The 20,559-nt window shown below is 39.5% G+C and overlaps 1 protein-coding gene across 1 annotated transcript in view; it reads right to left on the reverse strand.

The window, feature by feature from the left end:
* The window catches only part of TGFBR3 (transforming growth factor beta receptor 3), a 111,507-nt gene that overhangs the window by 36,456 nt on the left and 54,492 nt on the right, over window positions 1–20,559 (reverse strand). Inside the window, exons 4-5 of the mRNA XM_041421437.1 lie at window positions 12,551–12,688; window positions 644–827 (exon numbers count right to left, since the gene is read on the reverse strand). Of these exons, the coding sequence (XP_041277371.1) occupies window positions 644–827; window positions 12,551–12,688 (322 nt within the window). The remainder of the gene's footprint in view (window positions 1–643; window positions 828–12,550; window positions 12,689–20,559) is intronic.

The raw sequence follows: 20,559 nt of genomic DNA on the forward strand, positions 1-20,559 counted from the left end.
ATAGTTATGTTGTGCCAACACTGCTCAGCTATGGAGCTACAGCCTGAGCCCCACCCCAATATGGGCCTGTGTGAAGTCCCCAAAGAGCTGGAGTCCTCTCGCACCTGCACTAGGCCACCTGAAGAATCTGGCACGTGGCTCAGAGGGACAGGAAATCTTTCTTCTTGGGGTGAAAATACATAAGTACAGACTAAGGTGACTTAGTTTGGCGAAGAAAGCAATAATTCTTCGCCCAAAGAAGCCTGGGTCCTTATACAAGCAAATACTGAAAAAAACCAAGTGTAACCCAAGTCTTTCTAGAAATTTCCCCCTTCTTCAAGGTCTCTCCTTCTTCAGATGAATACATCCAAACAATCACCATGAGTAGTTGATCTGTTTAAAAGGCAAAGTTTGACTCTTGTAAGAGTCTGAGCAATTGCATCCACATTTAGGAGCATAAAGTTATGGCACCAGAATCCATTAAAAGTTTCCTAAACCCAAGGTCTGGTCTTTAGGCTTGCTCTTATTTCTCTGCTTCCCCCTTCATATCATATCTCTTGGAAAATGAGAGGTATGTTTAAAAATTAAAATAAGTGAAATATAAGCAACACATTCTCAGCATCTGAAAGTGTCTATGAATTCAGGTGGTTTTGTTCTGGTTTACCTTCTCCTACTTTAATATAGATGTTTCTTGATATTTTAAGTTCAGTGAAAGATGTTACTGCTCCATATTCTTTCTGGGCCCACTGTAGCAGATGTTCATTTTTCTCAGGAAAAAACTTTTCTTCTGTTTCTGCTGACAAGGAGAAATTTCCCTTCTCAAACTGAACAACGGAACCTACAGACACCTGATGGGAACAAAAACATATTTTAATGTGGTACATTTAGCCATTTATCCACACAGACACGTAGCATGTTTAAGCAATGTAATCTGTCACATCCAAATGCAGTGACTGAAGGTGACTTATGGCTTATTTCCCAAAATACACAAATGTCTCATGTTTTAACATCTGCATAATGATTCTTTTTTCAGAGATGGTTTTTAAAAGAAGGAAGTGCCCATCAGCCCAGGTGGGGTGTACAGGGCAGCTGATAAACAGAGGGCTCTGAACCACTCTCCAAAATTCTACTGCTGCAATAGTAGAACCACAGTGCTGCAAGGGGAGATAAACTTTGGGGGCAAAGGGAGGGAGAGGGTAAGAAAAGGATGGTATGGCAACAAACTATTACCTTCCCTGAAGCTATTGTTGCCAGCACTATTTCAGGGTGATATAAACCGAATTGTTTGGCACTTGCAAGTATTTGTCCAAGTAGATACATAAATTACATCTTCAGCATGTGAGAAGAAATTGCAAATTCTTCCCTGTGCCTCCATCTGTAATGCCAGCATTTATTATGCACATATCATATATTCTTCTCTAAGAGAAGGTGCAGGTAATTCAGAGTTCAATTTGACCAGATCTGCTGCAAAAAACACCTTAGGAATCCTTTTGCCAGAATAGTTTTCAAAGTTAAAACTGACATCTGTTTCAATTCTGAATAATATTTCTTATTTGTTTTCAAATGACTAACATAAGAGGCTTCTTTTACATGAAAAAAAATCTTTATTATTCAGTGTAACACAGACCACGCCACATTCTCTCAATACTCTCATAGTTCTTAAATAAGGAAGCAAAGCGTGCCATCAGAGTTAATCTGGTTCTAGGAAAGCAGAGTAACCAGTTAGCTCTATAAGGTATTTAGCAAATAGCATTCACTTTGTATTTTCACCACCTAGAAGCACCCATGCCACGGGCTGATTTCATGGAGCACCTCTACAATGCTCCTAACACATCAAATTCTGTGTAAATTCCAAGTGTACAGTCTCGGAGGGTGGCACTGACACAGCACATGCCAGGTCATGCTGGATTGTGTACTTTTATATCAGAGACACGTGGGATATTTTCATAGAGCTTTGGCCTCACTAGAAAAATCTCCCATGTATGAAATTCACAGGATTTAAGGACTAAATAACTAATTATTTTGCAGGAATATTGAATAGATGTTGGCATTCCACCCTCAGAGACAAACAGTTTATTCAGTAAGAGCAGTAGTTCGTTTTCATTTACACACCGTTTCCATATTTTTTTTATGGTCAGCATCAGGGTAAAGGAGCATCAGTGTGTCTTTTTAAACATTTCAGGACAGCATGAAAGAAAATATTATTCCTTGTAAATAACAATCAAAGAAATTTATTACCTTGCAATAATACATTTTTGCTGTATCTTTCATTTGAGATAGTTAAATGTATGCTAACACAACAGCTGTCTTCCTCAGAATACACTTGGTTTTTAATTTATTACTAATTAAAACTTGAAAACCTTTTTCATCATCCTGCAGCATGACAAATGTCTTCCTGAGGGACAGATCCTATCAAAGTGACCACGTGCTCCAAGGGAGGAAACTGACAGACAGAAAGCAGAGCAACTAAAAAGTCTGGCACAAGCATCCTCGCTAAGTGATCACACAGTAAACATCTTTAAACAAACACGAAGCTTATCGTATTTATTTTTTTCAATCACATACTGAAGTCTACTTGAAATGCTGGTTCCACTACCCAGGTTTTAGGAAGGACAGCAGAGTTCTGCTGTGCTTGCCAATGTTGGGATTTTTACTACACAGACCTAAGGCAAGGTTAAGTGAGCCAAGCACATTATTTGTTCTGGAAAGAATTCAACAGACCCTTCCAAAAAAGGCAACCATCACTGTTTCAACACCTGCCTTGAACATTAACTACTTACTCTTCAGAACAAATCAAAAGCAAATCTAACATGCTTACGATAATGCAAAGCATTGAAGTCTAATAATGTTTTAAATATCTGGGAATGAACCAATTTTTATCTGAGCACTAATTACGCACTGATTGAGTGATTAAGAGACTGCTGCCACAGCCACTTTTATCTCCTCCCTTCAACTCCTTTAGTGGTTACTTTCTGAGGTTGCAGAGTGGAAAAAGTGCCCCAGCTCTATTTCTTCCAGTTGTTGTGAGGACATGAAAAGGAATTGCACTGGAAACATCCTCTGCTGCTGAGTAAACCTACATGTCCTGTCACTTTTCTGAGACTAAATGAAGAGGATGGACACAGAAAATCTGTTTGGAAGACCAAAAGATACTGGCCATGGCCACTAACCATAGCAAGCACCACAGTTCAAAGGGCTGTTCCTCAGAAGAAAGGAGGATCAAGCATGGGATATTGAAAATGCTACCAAAACCTGAGTACTTCATCAAAGAACAAAACATATTTAGGAACGTATTTTGGCTGCATACACTACTACCCTGCTGACCACTGGGGAAAACAGGGCCTGAAAGTTTCTCTGCGCCATACTAAGGCAAGGAAATATACACCCCTCAGGCTGGGGCAAAACAGCCTTTATACATCCCTCAAGAAAAGTTTCCAGTCTGAACAAAACTGCCCTTGCAACTACCAAACTTGCCATGGTAGTTCAGGACACCAGTTACCTGGCAGAAGTGCCAAATGTCATGAGTTGCTATTCCCCAGAGAGAACAACTCTCAAAACCAAACCTGAGTCATCTCAAATATATACAGTGGTAAGTGTGATAGTGCACACACAAAATGGCATATTCTGTTTCTTATTTGACCTATTTCCTTCTCTCCCTTTAAACATTTATTGCCTTTTTTTTTCTTTGAATCTGATCCAAGAGGATATTTACTTTGCTTTATAACATTTTAAGTGTTTAACACAGTTATAATTCAGAACTCCCAAGTAGGAAGTAAGCTCATAATTCAGCCCTGAGAGAGAGGTGGGCACCTCTGGGACATGACTCAGGATACAAAGGTAAGTGTCCACAGCCACCCAGCATGAAGCAATCCCTCCCCCCACAACAACAGCTACACCACTACCCATCGAGAGCCTGCCAGCACAAGGACCACCTAATGACCCCTAAAGCCATGATGGAGGCAAATATACTAGGAGGAAAAGAAGCAGCATCCTTCATATTTTTATCTGAGCTGTACAGTATCAGAACTGTGGTGGAACATGTAGGAGAGGAGTATATCTGCTCAGAATAAAATTGAAAGATTTGAACCAACTATTGGAGCAGCCTACATGGGGATCAGAGTCAGCCAGTGTTTTTTGGTATTGTACTTTGATGTAATTTTATCCTCTTACAGAGGAAAAATAAAGTCACAGATGGAGAAATATCAGGTATTCACAAACTCAAAAATGTATATTTTGTTGTTCATAAACTCGTATACAACATACTTTAATCATCAAGAGAACAATTCTCTTCATCAAGTGAATAAAAACATGCTGCTTTTGAAATTACATGCCACATTTGTGAATCATCTATCAAATTTGCATAATCCTTACAGCCACAGAGGTGTGATGTTCTCAGGCAATGACAAAATTTTTCATTTTGCTCTCAAGACTACATGCAGTCATTACAAAATTCCACTTCCAGTTCTCACATTTTTAAAAACATACACATAAGAAGCACCATCTTAAAATATATTTTAGATTTTAATTCAACTTCCTGGGAGATACTGAGTTTTACAGCTACCAAAGATCCTTCTATAATTAAGGCTGTTCAGTGTTTTCTCAGGAAGAAAGCAGAACCTTACAAGATCAGAGAGTGGACTCCTGCACATCTTTATCTTTATACATCTAGGAAAAAGATCCTGGGATTTTCTATCAAAGCTGAATCTGTGTCAAATCAAGTGGAACCTTCAAAACCCCTAAAGAACAGTTACTAGAATGATAAAGAACCAAACAAGAAAATCTATGGAAAGGGGAAATCTGGTACCAAAGTTTAAGGCTCACCAGGAGTTTATTAATTGCACACAGGTAACTGCCCACTTAATTTAACAACATCTTAATAGACTCAACATAACACTTGTTTGATATGACCAAAATAAGGTAGCAGAAGCTTTTCCAGGGATTCTGTTTCAAGTCAGAGGCAATTTAGTGGAAGAAGTGAGAGGAGAATTAAAGCCTATCTATGCAACTGCAGCTATAGTTTCCACTGGAATCAGTGACTCAGTAACAACCTGTTGTGATTTATTATCTCCACGTCACTAACACCAGTAGTCTGCCAAAATCCACTGCCTGCTTCTGTAAACTTCCACTGGCTAAACCCCCTGTTTACTGAAGCAAGCGAAGAAAGGAAGGAGCCATGACCATACAGAAGAGAAAAGACTATCACAGGTGCCTGTTCCAGGTCCTTCAACAAGATTGGTTTGGGAGTACACCTCGACCACTAAACGCCCAAATAATATTTGTTTCCTCACTCTTGCAGGCTGGATTAACTTAAAAGTTAAGTCTTTCTGACTACCAGCTGTCTTGGTCCTGAAAGTGATGGGTCCTCGAGGATGGGCTCCTCGAGGGACCAGGAGAAGGAGGAATGCTTAGGAGCAGTCAGAGGCAGCAGTGAGAAAGATCAGCAGGAGATACAAGAGGCAGCATCATCCACATCTGGCCTATCCACACTCCTAACGCAAATTCAGGTTGGAGCAATGACCCACAGAGACAGCCCACTCTCACAGCTGAAACAAACACCACACAGTAAAGCTTGAGTTCTGAAAGATGTCTGAAATGACATGGGATCTAGTATGAACTCCATGACACTCTTAGCAAACCAAGCTCCCCAAAAAAATGCAGGCCTTTGAAGTCTTGTGAAAGAATAATCTAAGGGACAAGCACCTGCCTAGTTTCCTGTGAAATTTACTGGCAAGTTTGTATTCTTGAAATATTTCTGCCCAAACCGAAGTGATTACAGTGAAAGCAGAGGATAAGCTATACATCATAAAATTTCCCTATTTTGGGACATCACACAAACAGAATTTTTTTACTATACTCTGCATATTCATTTAATGTACTATATCTTGCTTCCTAAACCAGAAATAGCACTTCTCTTCTGCAATGTCTTCCTGAAGCAAGCTTTGAAGAAAAAAAGTCCTCAACCCCCTGGATATTTAAAGATGCCTTGCTAGGGTTATTGTACTCTTAAACTCCTTTTACATGCATCATATTCAAGCATGTACTTACTACTCTGCCATTTTCTGCCATTCCTACTGCTGACAAAATCCTTCCACTCCTTTGCCAAGAATCACCACCACAGGTAGCCTGAGGTCCCCCTAATATTTCTGGGAGTAACCCATTTATATATACTTTAGAAAAGCAGTATTTTGCCAGGGTTGAATCATGCCAGGACACAAAGTCTACAGGGAAATTTACTATCGTGAAAAGCATAGTAAGAGTTACTGTTTACTAAGCACTGCTTTTAATTTGACACAAAATGTTAATTTTCACATTTTTTCAAAAGTCAAGGAAACAGTCTGGGGACCAGAAGGGAGAATATGAACTTTTCCAAGTGGAAAAGGGCAAGTACAGGATTATTTCCAGCTCCTGAGTAGAAGAACGATGAAGATTTGTAAAAAAAAGCAAACTCAGGATTCTGCAGTAATGTAAACGTCCTTTTAAATTCCTCTTCACACTGTTACACAACACTGAAAATCTACTGCTTTTACTTTGAATAGTGAAAGGTCACTATTTATACCAAATTTATCACTAGTCATGCATTTCCTATCCTTCCTCACTCTTCTCCTAGAAGAGCACTCTGTTCACATCTGGGTCTGTTTAACCAGTGATTGGAAATTTAGCCTCCTGATTTCCCGTTAAATACTAGGCACAGGAAAACAAATAGGACTTGTTTTTCAGTGAGTTTTGTCAGCCTTCCAAATCTAGTGCAAACCATAGAACAGCCTGTGGTTTGGTGGCAGTGACCCAAAATATGTGAACCATATTTTCATGAAGTGAGAGGAATAAACCAGCAATTGGCTAAAGTAATAAGAACATGGATATTTCTTCTTAGAAATACAGAAATTACTAATAATTAAATTCTTCACTCTATCACTGTCTTCTTTACAACTGTTATCTTTTCAAATCTCAAACTAAGAGCAAGTGATCTGTTTTTGTATTTATCATTACTGCTCTTGCTTCCTCCATTTCACTACCTTAACACACACTCACTCCTAGCTCTTGCAAGTAAGGTTATTTGTTTGCATAAGTGTTTTCTTATCCATAACTTTTACTCATTCAATTGCCTGAACAACTAACTCAGAGAACAACCTCAAGCATCACTTCCTAAATCATACATTACATAAAATAACATATGTAGATATTTAAGGGCGTTTTGGATCTTTTCTAACAGGAAATCACAAGGGATTGGGATCTTTTTTCATTGATTTAATTCTCACTACTTTCACTTGCTGAGTAAAGACATTCCTAGGCTATAAAAGCAATTGAAAAAGTTACCAAATATAAAGAAAAAAAATTACTTTCTGAGTAGCACCTATAAAACCTTCTTTCTGTGCAGTTTCATAAAACTTCTGGTTTCCTGCCAAGACATGTTAGCAATAAACTAGTTTTAGGGAAGGAGAGAAATGACGACTTGATGGGAAGGAAGGAAACTATTTTGCTGTATGAAAACCTAAAAGTGGGGTGGTGGAAGAGGTCTGGTAATATTTTTCTGCAATATTGACTTGCACCAAAATCACAGGTAAAAGCAGTTTCTAGTAGCTGTCTAGCTTACATAAAGTTGTGATGTCATAATCTAACCAGTCTAGTGAAGATGTCCTTCAACTTCCTCTCCCACTCCCCTTTATAACGCAATTTTGGCACTTATTCCCCTGCAGAGGAAAAAAAAATAAAATGTAGCACAGATGCTACAAGCATTCCCCTTGCTGAACTGAGCAGAGCTTCCCACCCATGCAATACTCTTCAGAGTGATGAGCTACACTTGAACAGAAAGTGCCCAATTCTCAAATTGTTGTATTTTTGTGACATGTACAAATATACAATCAGATGAATATGACTACATGCACCAGTAACTGATGATTTCCAATTACTTTAGGCCAGGCAGTCCATGCACTAACCCATTTCAGGTATTTTTGGATTAAAATGCCAGGATACTAAGGTACATTTATTTTTAACACAATGAAAATAAACTCCAGACTTATTTTACTGAAATTATTGTAATTTCACAGCATCACCTACTTCACCCATCAATATACAGCAACTCATGCAGAGTCTGAAAATAACCCTGTCCATGCTAAATGTATTGCTAACACCACACTAGTCAGACACCATATATTCTTTTCTCTTTCTCGTGCACATACAGAAAATTGTTGTCAGGTTTATACCAAGATGCCCAAATTTTTTCTTAAGACTACTCACTAGTGTTCTTTCTGATTTATAGATGGGGAAAGCACCCTGAGAAGCAAAATGACAATACAGGCAACAGAATAGTGAAGTTCAACTCCCCTTAGGTGCCATGCTCCATCATGATGGCTTCCTCCAAAGTACAGTCACTATGTGAGAATCACTGTGCTTCCATTCTGTGCCACTTTGGAAAAAACTCTTCAAAACACAACATTAAAAAAATCCTGATGCTAACCCAACACAAGCTTTGGTTTATTTGGGGCATGCTACCTAATTTTAATGATAATTTATTCCACTGTGAGGTTTAGCCACCAGTAGGCATTTTGTGAAAATGAAACCATGAAGATAAAGCACATGTGTCACTGAGTGAAACTGTGCATTACATGATAAAAATAAATACAAAACCACACATACACACCAAATTTACATGTCCATACTGAAAAAACATTTACCAAGAAGCTAATTTGTCCTTCCCCCATACTATAACCAATCACCAAAGCCTGGATTTTCTCCCATGTTCATTTTAAGCTTCTTAACTGATGGAGGACCAGGCGGAAGGCAAAAATCCATGCTTGAACTATGGGATAAGAAGTTAAACTCCAGCCCAACTCAGTAGTATTGTATTTTCCCAGTCTTTTGGATATGTGCTGATACAAGCTTTATATCTTTTCATCCTTCTCAGGGCAGCTTAGCTTTAATGGAAACTCAAACAATAAATTCACAGAATGAAGGAATCAGACCATTTTGCTAATGAAGACACTGAGAACACACAGCCCTGATTCTACCCTCTTCTCCAGTACAATCACCATTCAAGCTCAGGGTACCTTGGTTTCTCTACCTGTACAATGCTAACAGCACTTGTTCTCCAATTCATCACCTACTCATATCCTGGAGACACCTTTGCTAGAAATAGCTTTGAAACTTATAATACAACTAATTTTTGATTTTTATTTAGTTATTTACTTACTCAAATCACATGTCCCTGTAACAGTTTGAGAATTTATTATGATACTTTACAAGGAAAAAAAAGCTAATATTAAAAAGAAATAAAGAGCTAGGACTTTACTAATGATTCCTTTCACTACAAACTTTGACCTGCCTCTAGCAGTGTGGTCTTTATCAGCAGCAGGTCCTGGAAGTTGTCATTTAAATTTCTTTACACTACTTACCATTCTAACCAGGATTCAGTCAATGAAAGTCATTGCAATTCATACTTTACATACACTATATTAATACAATTTTGAATTAATGTATTGTTTGGAAAGTCTGAAAGAAAAGCTGGAAAGTCAGCAAATATCTTGCCTGAGGCTTCCATAGAGACAGACACAATAGTTATGACACTCCTGTGGTATGCTTGCCATGGAATTCATGGGCACTAGAAAAGTTTCTTCAAATTCTAAATCTTTCATGATTCAACATACTCAGTCCTCTGTTCTGGCTATACATTTAAGGAGACTGAACAAGTCAGAGCCCTTTAAACAAGGGCTAAGGAAGCATGCTCTGCACTGTGCAGCCCTTGGAGCTGCTATTTACAGTCCTAGGGTCAGTTGTCTGAACTCACTGAAGGCTCTGGCACAGAGGCAGGGAACCTCTCAGCAACTAGGGCAGAAGCACTATGTCCCTCTGCCCCACAACGTACCTAAAACAAGAACCCATGATTCCGGAAAAGGACAACCTTTCCTAGGACAGAGACTGTTGCAGAGTTGCAAATTAGCACAGCTCAACACAGGCAAACAGCTCTATGCAGAACTAGAGCCCCATGATCTCTATTTAGCATACTGCACTTGCCTACAGGTGCTGCTAGGATTTGCTCCATATTTTTCCACATGATTCTGTGCTGTTTTTTCAGAAAGCTTTTGGGAAAACAATGTATTTGTCCTTGTGAGCAGAGTGGAACTGTGCAAAAGCAACAGATGGTGACCACATTTAAAGTTGTTCAGCCCATAACCTCATGGCTTAACACCCCAAGATGCCCTGAGAAACTGGGCCATGAAAAGTGGGAAGGTTGATGAATCCATGCCAAGAGACTGAAGTTAGCTTATGTTTACAGCAAAAATATCACCTTAGGGAAAGAACAAACAACTTTAAGAGTGAGAGGGATGACAAAGACTAAACTGGGAGAGGTAATGGTGGATCAGTACCCTGGTACATGCAATCTTGTTCTTTGAGCTCTTTGTAGGAAAGAAAAATAGAAACCTTAACATGGTGGAAGGAAAATTACACAAATTCTTGTGGCACTTAATGAGATCCAAAATTGTTATGGAGAGCTAGCTATTCAGACGGATTAGGGATGGGTTAACATTGAGAGCCAGTTCAGTCCCTTGCAACAAAAAGGCAAGGACCCACAGGCAGCAGCATTATCCCAGCACCACAGGCTGGCAGGATGGCACCAGGCACCACAACACTCAGCCCTTACCATGACCAGCAGAGAGTAAAAGATAGAGATGTGAGAGGAGGTATTTGATTTGAGTCCCCCAACACTGCAGCAAATCTGTAGAGACTACCAGGTACTCCTGCCCCACCTAAGAAACAGTCCACTCCTCCCTGCAGCATCGGTGGCCAAGTTTACCATGGCAGTTCTTGAGGTCAGGCAACTTCTTGCTTGGCAAGATCCATGACTGCTGCTGCTCACCTCTTCAAGCCTGGGTTTGTAACCAGAAGCACCTGAAACAGTTTTCTGCAGCAAACACTTATTATCTAAGGATGCAGTTTTGGCAGTCAGAGCCTTAGGCACATTCCTATTGTTCCTATACCTCAATGCAGGCTGCTAAAAGGCCACTGAGACAAACCAAGCAAGCTCAGCAGAACCACTATCTGAACTCCAGCACAATCAGCTGAGCAGAAATGGATGGGTCTCAGCAGACCTCTCTCCACTCCCAGAGCAAGATAAGGGGAGCGGGAAAATCCTGGGTGCAGAGGAACAACACAAACTAGCTGAATAAAATCTAGCTGATAGGAAATGGGAGTGATGGTGCATTGTAGGAGAAGATCAAAACTAAACTGAAAATAAGTCCAAGGCTTTATTATCTGATGAAAGATCCTGCTTCTTTTGTCCATGAGAGGAATGAGGACTTGTCACACTGCTGTTCCTCAGTCATTTTCTGAGCAGACCAGAACTGTACTGGTTGCACTAAGGACACATAACAGGAAGATAACAGTCACAAGTCTCCAAAACACCAATGAAAAACCTAAGATTGTGAATATCTTAGAATAAAAACAAAGCCATATTTCTTTGCACCAATCAGTAATACACTGTACTGGAAACAAGACTGAGCTCTTCGAAGTTCAAAATATCAAGGCTACTCCTGCTCTTATAGCTTGATGACAGGAAAAAGAAACAATTCCAGAAAGCTTGCGGAGTCCAGCAAGTGACAGAACTCTTGGTGCACTTCACCATGTCACTATCACACCAGGTCAACTGAGAGAGCAGTGTCCCTTCCCAGAATTCTAATGCTGCAGCACTGTGCATCTTCCTGTCCTGCTGATGCACAGTGATACAACTAAGTTCCCACTGGGTGCTGCAGAAACAATCTTGCCTACCAATGTCAGCTGTGCCGAAGGAGCAAAATTAAGCCCTATAAGGACACTGCTAAAAATAATCAAGTGTAGTTCTGCAATTAAAGTTGAATATAGTGAAAGCTGCAACTTTCATAAAGACAACTCATGATTAGACATGATGTCATGCATTAAAAATTTAATCCAAACAACTTGTCTGTTTCACTACAAATAGCAAACTTGAATGTCCTGGCAAACAGTAAGGACATGATTTACAAATACTAGGTAATATTTGGATCTTGCATTATAAGCAGTGCTCCAGTCTTTCTGAGAAATAAAAATGACTTCATTCTGGGCTTAGCTTGGTCATTTCAATAGACCAAAGCTTCATCAGAGACATAAACCATAACTGGACATATTGAGCTCAATAGATACAAATTTTTGTTTTGGTCACAGACCACACAATTAGCATTCACTCTTAATATTTCCAATCGCCCTAAGGCTTTTTGCTTTATGGTACTGTTAGACTCCCAATCAGGACTGGCAATCTGGTATAACCTCACAGCTTTTTGAACTCTAATGGCTGTTAGTTTAATAATTATATAATGTGCAGATTCGAAAAGCAGTTTTGCTTCCCTTTCCTTAAATTCACATAACAAGTAATTGGCTACTTTTCCCAAACTGCTTTGCCCTACCACCTAACTGTTCCCCAGAGCCCTACAATGAAACTTGACCCTCTCGTAATTTTTTTTTTAAATCTAAGTTTGAAAATTTTCCAAATGAATGCCATTAACTCCATGCCTTATGTGACAAGCAGCTATGACAGAGAGCAGGCCAGAGGACTGTGTACACTTACAAAGAAAACTCTTCGGATTCCAGGTGCCAATCTTTCTGTTTTTAGTTTCCAGACCAAAGGCAAAGGAGAGTTGAGAAGAAACACCAGAGGCTTCTGATGAATATGCACTGATGAAATTGGATTCAAATGTAATGTGACCTACAGAAAAACACAGAAATATGTGAATACTTCCAGGAATTTTTAACAATGAATCAAAGGTAATTTTTATATATATATTATGACTTTTAACATTCAGACCTCTTGACTCAGGATTACAGACTAATCTACTTGCACAAAAGTCAGTCAGCAGAGCAGAGAAAGTAAAATATGAAAGAGTTAACATTTGTGCTCTATGCTTGCAAAGCACTGCTAAAAAGAAAACCTTGGCAAATGCTGATGAAAAATATCTCATGCAAAAGGTCAAACCACTAAGTTGAGAGTTGGAGAACAAGGAGATAAAAAAAATTGCACAGCAAACTCTGATTTCTGGTTTCTAGATGGTAGTCTACAAAGTTGGCTTAGAGTATAAAACTTCATCTGCTGATTCTGTTAAGGGCATAAATCTAGCCTGCAAAACAAATAAAACTAAACAAACAAAAACCAGGAGGAACAAATCCAGAAACACAAGCAAGTACTACATTACTTTATGGAAGGAATTCCAAAAGAAATTTTAACATACACTAGGGAAAGAAAATGCCTGTGTTCAGAGGCTAAAAAGGTACACAGGGTAAATGATCTGAGGAAAGAGGACATCATGGAAGTGAGGCAACCTGTTAGAAGTGGCTTTGAAACAACCAGTTTGTAGTTGCTGGAAGTCCCTCCTGCCCAGCTCCTCATATCCCAGTACTGCCCTTCTAGAAAGGGTTCAGTGTTGGGCAAAACCATAACCAAACACACGACAGAACAGCCTGTCCTTTTTTAGCATATACAGACTTGCAATTGATATTACAGTGTTTTTTGTGGCACCTAATAAGCTGTTTAAGCAGTGAGGATTCAGCTTGATACTTCATCCCACATTACAGGAAGAAACCTCTAGTGTGCAATGGAGAGATGATCTACTGAGCAGGGAAGCTGATGTCCCACCATACCGGTGACAGGCAGCTTCCCTGACAATCACAGCTCTTTCTAAAAAAAGTACAGAGGAAGCAAACATGGACACAACCACCAGTTTGAGTGGTGGCAAACAGAAATGAGCACAAAGATAATTGAGAATTAATTCTGTATTCTGCTAGAGAATTTAAAAGGATATTTGAAATAGAAAAGAGCCACTACATATAGTTCACTGCATGATTCCTATATAGTGGCAAACAACCATTAGTTTACCAGTAAAGTAAATGGAGATTCATCCAGTAAACTAACTAGATGAAAGCTAGAGACCAAATTGAAAACTAGGTACCTATTACTGTTGAAAATATTTTCCAGAATAGACAGTAGGGTGGTTTTAGTTTGGTTGGTTTTGTGATTTACTTGGGGATTTTTGTTTGGTTGGTTGTTTTTTTGGGTTTTAAATTTTTTTTTCTTTTTTGTTTTATTTATTCATTGAAAATATTTTCCAAAATAGACAGTAGGGTGGTTTTACTTTGGTTGGTTTTGTGCTTTACTTGGGAAATTTTTGGTTGGTTGGTTGTTTTTTTGGGTTTTAATTTTTTTTTTCTTTTTTGTTTTATTTATTTCACCTTGAAAAGTTCACCATCACTATAAAGTCAAAGCCAGGCCCTGGTCTCCGGTCCGAGACACCCAGAGGACAGCAGAAAGACCTTTTATCACTACTTAAGAAATTGCAAAAAATCTAGCAAACAGCTGGCTGTGCCCTCACTAACTGGCAGCAGTTGCTTACAAGCAGAATGCACCAGATTCTGAAATGCCTCTGACCAAAGGTGTCCCCAATCCCCCCAGTGACAGACATCAAACCCCACACACACGCCTCTGGGAGCACCGAGGACATCCCTGTCCTCCTCTTTGTTAAGCTTGATTAAAACTTGTTGGAAAACTGAGTAAATCCATATTTGTACTAAACCCAAGCAGCCTTAAAGAACGAGCTCCTCTCTGGCCAGCAGCTGGGCAGTGACAGCCCTGCCTGCAGGAAGGCCAGGCAGTGCCATCTTCTGCTCTCTGCAGCCACCTCTGGCACCACCTGCCGCTCCAGCAGAGGGCACGGTGCTATTTACACATTTCACAAAGAAAACACCAATACCAAGAACCACATTTCTCTCTATTTACTGCCTCTAAAGAATAAAATACCTCATTTTAGCCAAGTGCAGGGCGGTAGTGATCTCAATTCTAATGGGAGGACAGAGATCTGAATCTAACTTGGTTCTACAAACTTGACAAGCCAAACAGTCATGCTTTTAGCTACAGAAACTGCTTTTCTCTATCAGCTATAAGAGCCAAAGTAGTTCTGTTACCTGAAAATAAGAGAGAAATTATTCATTTTACAAGACTCTTGCTTTGTTGTTCTATCTAGAAATGGAAAGGTGAAAGTAAAAAGGAAAAGGTGTTTAGAACCACTATTAAATTCACGACAATTAACCAGCTTTCATTAATTCTTGTGGCTTTTCAGTTGTAATCACCGCTAATTAATAATAAGCTGTTAAAACTATTAAATGTAATTACCTTGTTCTAGGATCATGTTTTCTTACAAAACAATAAAAACCCTGTAATCTCAGTTTAGTAAAGTAGTCCAGTTATATCTTTTGAAGTTCTGATCTCAGAAATATGAGTTCAAATTTCATGCTGATTTTTTTTCAGCTTCAAATGGCATAAAGTGCATCCAACATACTTCCATGCCCAATAATAACTCATTTCCTTTGATCCTAGATATTGATGAAATTACTTACAGTTTGTATGCTTAAATGACCAAGAATAAAAACCAGTAACAATGCTCTTGCACTGGCCAAGAGGAGCACTCAGCTTAGGCATGCATCCTGGCTGTCTTTGTCAGAATGTCAAGTCAATGTAAAAGATATGGCTCTTATTAGAAACGTCAAAAATTTTTTGCTATTTAAAATCTCGGTTATTTTTTAAAAGCAGGGATGATACAATACATATAACACACTCTGAAAATTTCATCTCAGAAACAGCTAGGCCAAGTCCTTTGGGTAATAAGGACATGGAGAGGTACCTCTGTTTCAACTGATCTCAGACAAAACTGTTCAAAACCAACAACTATCACAGACAAGACAGATGTTTTAAACTTCATGAAGATTTCTTCCTGTTGTTTGAGTCACATGAGAGCGCATAGAGCAATCACACTGCCTTAGTGAGAAAATCAGAGACTCTTTGCAACTGGATCTACTATCAGACTGTTGTTGCTATTCCCTCAGCTTGTAAAATTAAAGATGTATATAATGCACACACACATTATTATTTCCATACATGCACGAAAATAATCAACAAAGTTTGAGCTGTATGCAGAAGTGGTGATGTATCTATCCATGCCTTTGGCTGAAACTGCAGGATAAATTATACCACATCACGGAGTTTTCCTACATTTCTTCCTGAAAAGTGCAGATCTTTGGGAAAAGGTACAGAACCTCAACACCAAATCAACTTTTTCCTTAACTAAATTAAATGCTGCTGTGCAAATTTTCCAGATAAAGGTGATTCTGCATTACTGCACTCTTCAGTGATGCTCATGACTAAACAACAAAACACATAATGCAAAATTCATGTGCCTAGTCCTAAACTTGAGAAAGAATATCATTAATGTGACTGTGCTTCTGCAGGAATCTCCATCACTATACTACTCAGCATATATATTCCCTGTCACTACACTTGTTTACCTAACAAAGTACACAGGAAAAATATGAGTCTTGAGCAAAAAAAAAAAACTTGGTTCTACAAACTGGAAAAGAAAAACCCAGAGCTCCACAGAAACTGCTGAGGACCATCTTGGTCATCATCTTTTTCATAATCACTTTCTGCTTTAGAGCTAGCACTGCTGAGGAAGCTACCTGCTGGGTAGCCAGGTCTGAATGTGATTGATACCACTGAGAAATTGTACAAAATTAACAGACTCCCCACAGCATAACCATTTCCTCCCTTATATTTACAGTTGCTCCGACATCACTGTCAGTACTTGATGATACACAGCAGTGGTATCTGTTATGAGAGACCTTTTTCTGGTTCTTGGAAAGTTTTTCAAGCAAACTGCTGAGAAGTTACCAGCACTCAAGATCTTAACACCAAAACCCTGTTGCCAAGCATTGGGTTTTTTACATTGCATAACTCCAGTCAGTGGGTATCACAGGGAAATTTCAGCCCAAATACTGCAGGCATGGTCAGAACAGCTCACCAGAGAGGTGTTTATGTGAGGGAGAGTGGTCTGAACTGCAAAGTCCAAGTGAAAGCCTGGACTTTGACTATGCATCAGAGGCATTTAAATGCCTCTTCCCACTCCTGCTTCAGAGATTGAAAGGCTTAACAGGACTCTAAGGTGTTAAAAGTTATGACATCGACACAAACACAAGTTCAACACTTGAGCTGCACCAGCACCCCAGCCCAACACCAGCCCTCTCTGTAGCTGTGCCTTGCTAAGCTTTCTGCTGCCACAGCTGTGCTCCCACTGACTTGGCCCTTTGCTAACTTCTGGCATGGCTGCCTCAATCCACAGCACCACAGAGGAAGATCTTCATCCCTGCTCTCTCTACAGCAATCTCAACAAAATACCATTTCTGCTGCAGTGCCCCCACTGTGGCTCTAGTTACACCATGCATTAGCTGAGTCCCAAGTGATCCCCCTCCCCTGGACACCTTTCTGTCCCATCTTAGCTCAAGAGCTATTCAAGACACATTTTTTCTTATGTCTACAGTTCACAGCACCTTCAGAACACAACACAAATTTATAGAAAGATACTGAATTGCTTTGAACCACAAAAAAAAAAAAAAAGCTTCTAATTAATAGCACAAGAGATAACTATAAATTTCCCTTTCTTTTTGTATTTTCACTGGCAAAATCCATATTAATAAATATTTATGGAAGCCTTGCCCAGAAACTCCATCAGAAACAAATCTTATGTGTGTTCAGTGCTGTAAAGAGTGTTTTGAAGACACGGTATGAAACTCTGGACTCACTGAACTCTGTGGTAAAGTTCCTAACTTTTTTCTGAAAGTCCCATATAAGCTTAAAAAAAAAATCAGAGATCCAAAAAGGGACATTCTCCACCCATTCCTAGATTTTCAAATAAGCTTATAAAGTACACACATTTGGTACTTCTCAACAACATAATACATTCAAAGTCTTCTGCATCTCAGGCAGCTCTGTGACCAGTTTGGTCAAACAATACCAAAAGAAAATGAAACCAGAAAAATTAAATGGACTTGGGCATTTTTAGGTCACCTAGTCCATTTAAAAAGCAGCTGCTAAGCTTTGCCCATATTATTTTAAAAACATATTAAGAGACAGCATATTACCCAAGCAGACAGCACCACAACAGTACAGGAAAATAAGCCAATGTGGTCCAACACATTCCTCACTCCCAGCGAAGGGCTCATTTGATCACAAAGCTGTTGCACAGCCAACATTTTCATTGTGCAATCAATAGCTAGGCCAGACCTTCTGGGCATGTGTGTCAGCAATGGCTCTCTCAGCAAGGCTCAGCTTCAGCAGCTGTTTGTCAGAGGAAGCTCCTCTTCAGACTCACGTCTGGCCCCCTTTGGCACACACTCCTCCAAAGAATACATGACTAACTTGTGAGGAATACAACAATTTGGTCATAGCTGAAAATTATAGACTAAAGCTATTCTGAAAATCTTAGAACAAAACCTACGCATTCCTCTTTAAAGCACCTAGGTACCAGCGGGATGTGAAGCCCAGTGGTTCTGTCCTGTTTGCCAGAATGCATTTTTCCCTTCATGGGCGCAGTGCCCACCAAAGCTCTGCTGGCACTGCTGAGCCAGCTGCCTCTGTCCAGACCATGCTGGTCATCGCTCCCTGCACATTCTGCACAGTTCCTTTAAGGTCTCCAGCAGCAGAAAGGTTAAGGAGGCTGCAGAGGCTTCTGTCCCCAGAGATCAGTTTCATGGAAGGCTGAGTATCACCACAGAAACCAACTACAAAAACAGTCTATGGGCTCCTGCCCTGCTACTCTGGTAAAGCAATTTGTACTATGTGAAAGGCAAGGACACAAATGCTGAAAACTGATCAAAGTAAACGCTGCTGTTAAAGTACCATTTTGTTTTGCTGACTTCAAGGCATCAAATCACAGGCTCCGTGTTTTGTTCTAAAAAGATGAAAGCTAAGTGCCAAGGATTTGTAAGGTTGAATTAACTATTCCGGCATGAAGACCTTTAGATAAATTCATAGCACATTTTCCAAAACAGCCATTACAAATCTGTGCTAAAAAGCCAGGACAAAATATGCAGCATTGTATTGAATTACACTGTCTAGGCTTGGACAGCTGTTCTCTAAAAAAGAAGAAAAAAAGAATTTTAACTCTCAGATCACGTAAGTACATTTTCTGACTTACAAGTGATGCAGTAAAGACAGATTTATGACATCTTAACTCATTACACTGCTGCAAAGATTAAATTAACTAATTCAAAGCATGCAAAATTTAGATCTGAAATGTGGAAATTTACACCTATCTCTGCCCTAAGTATTCTCATCCCTTTTGTTAATACAATATTTATAGAACACAGTTTATTCTGGTATTACAAGTCAAAGAAATTAATATAAAGAACCCTATTTTTACAGTTCACTTGTATCTATCAGTATAGGAGATTCGGAATTTCTACTGAAATTCACTAGAAAAAATTAAAATGTTAGCACATTGGCCATAACAGAATTTAGTTAAGGATTAATCCATTAATCCAGTTAAGCGGGTGGGATCTGGTACTGCACCACTTTTCAGAGGTGTTTATCAAGTACTTTGGGAAGGATCCTTTTCTTCTTCAAATAAAACTAAAGAAAAAGCATACTCTTTAGACAGGGATTGTGATTCAAAATGAAATACTGTTTTTTCCTCCCCTTCATATTTTTTGCTATGCTCACTGAATATTGTGTTACAGATTTGATACCAAGCCAGCTATAGTAGATCACACTACACAGCTTTTGAGAGCCAACAGTTTCTGAGAGCGAGTTTGCTGATTTTTCCAAGAAACTCAAAATATATTCATATGGTGTTACTGCTTGAATGTAACTTTGCTTGCAGGGTTACACATTTGCATTCTTAAATGAAATTATTGTATAAGCAGGTTCCTAAAAGCACACAAGATCCTACTGCTTCCCTTCTGGGAAGGTTCTCCAACGCAGACTCTTTGTTCAGACAGGGCAAGTACCAATTTTTGAAAACTCACCTCAGCAATGAGACAGATCTTCAAAACAGTACCAAAGAAACCACTAACTCCAGGGAAACTGCAATGGCACTAAAAGGAAGCACTCATACCCACAGAGAGTTACTTTTTCTCCCACAGAACCCAACTGTGCCACCTTCCCAGCCCTTGCTGGGGTCACACCATGCCACCTTCTGTCTGCCAGAGCAGCACTCATGGATGCTGCTGGGGCAGGGACCTTGGGAGAGAGCAGGGAGGGAACTGCGATGTGCGAGGCACAAGGGAAGGGAAGACCTGTTGTTACTTCCAGGATGAGGCACAACTCAATCCTTAGGGAATGGATCTAAGTCCCAGGTAGCATCTACCCAGGTGCATGGGGGACTGAAGTTTATTTCCAAGGCTCATGTAACACTCTAATTTTAAAATCAACCCTTTGCTTATTTTACCCTAAGTACACGATTGCAAATAGATGGGCATTGCCTGGACCTTCTCGCCCACACAGTACTGGAGAATCAGATTGACTAAACAGCAGTTATAGCTCAGTTTTAAAAATCATGGGAAAGATTCACCCCTGGCATAATTCCACTGAAGCTACTGGCATTAAACCAGAGACTGATGAGGTCCCATACATTACTTCATAAAAGAGAGAATACTCTTGCACAATCTCTTGACTGTTACAATCTACCACCCAGACTGGAAAAGTAGGCTCCATAAAAAAGAAGATAAGAAAACAGAAAAGTTGATAAGGACTGCCCAACT

This window comes from Onychostruthus taczanowskii, unplaced genomic scaffold, assembly GCF_017590055.1.
Source record: "Onychostruthus taczanowskii isolate IOZ18803 unplaced genomic scaffold, ASM1759005v1 scaffold7, whole genome shotgun sequence".
Lineage (NCBI taxonomy): Eukaryota > Metazoa > Chordata > Aves > Passeriformes > Passeridae > Onychostruthus > Onychostruthus taczanowskii.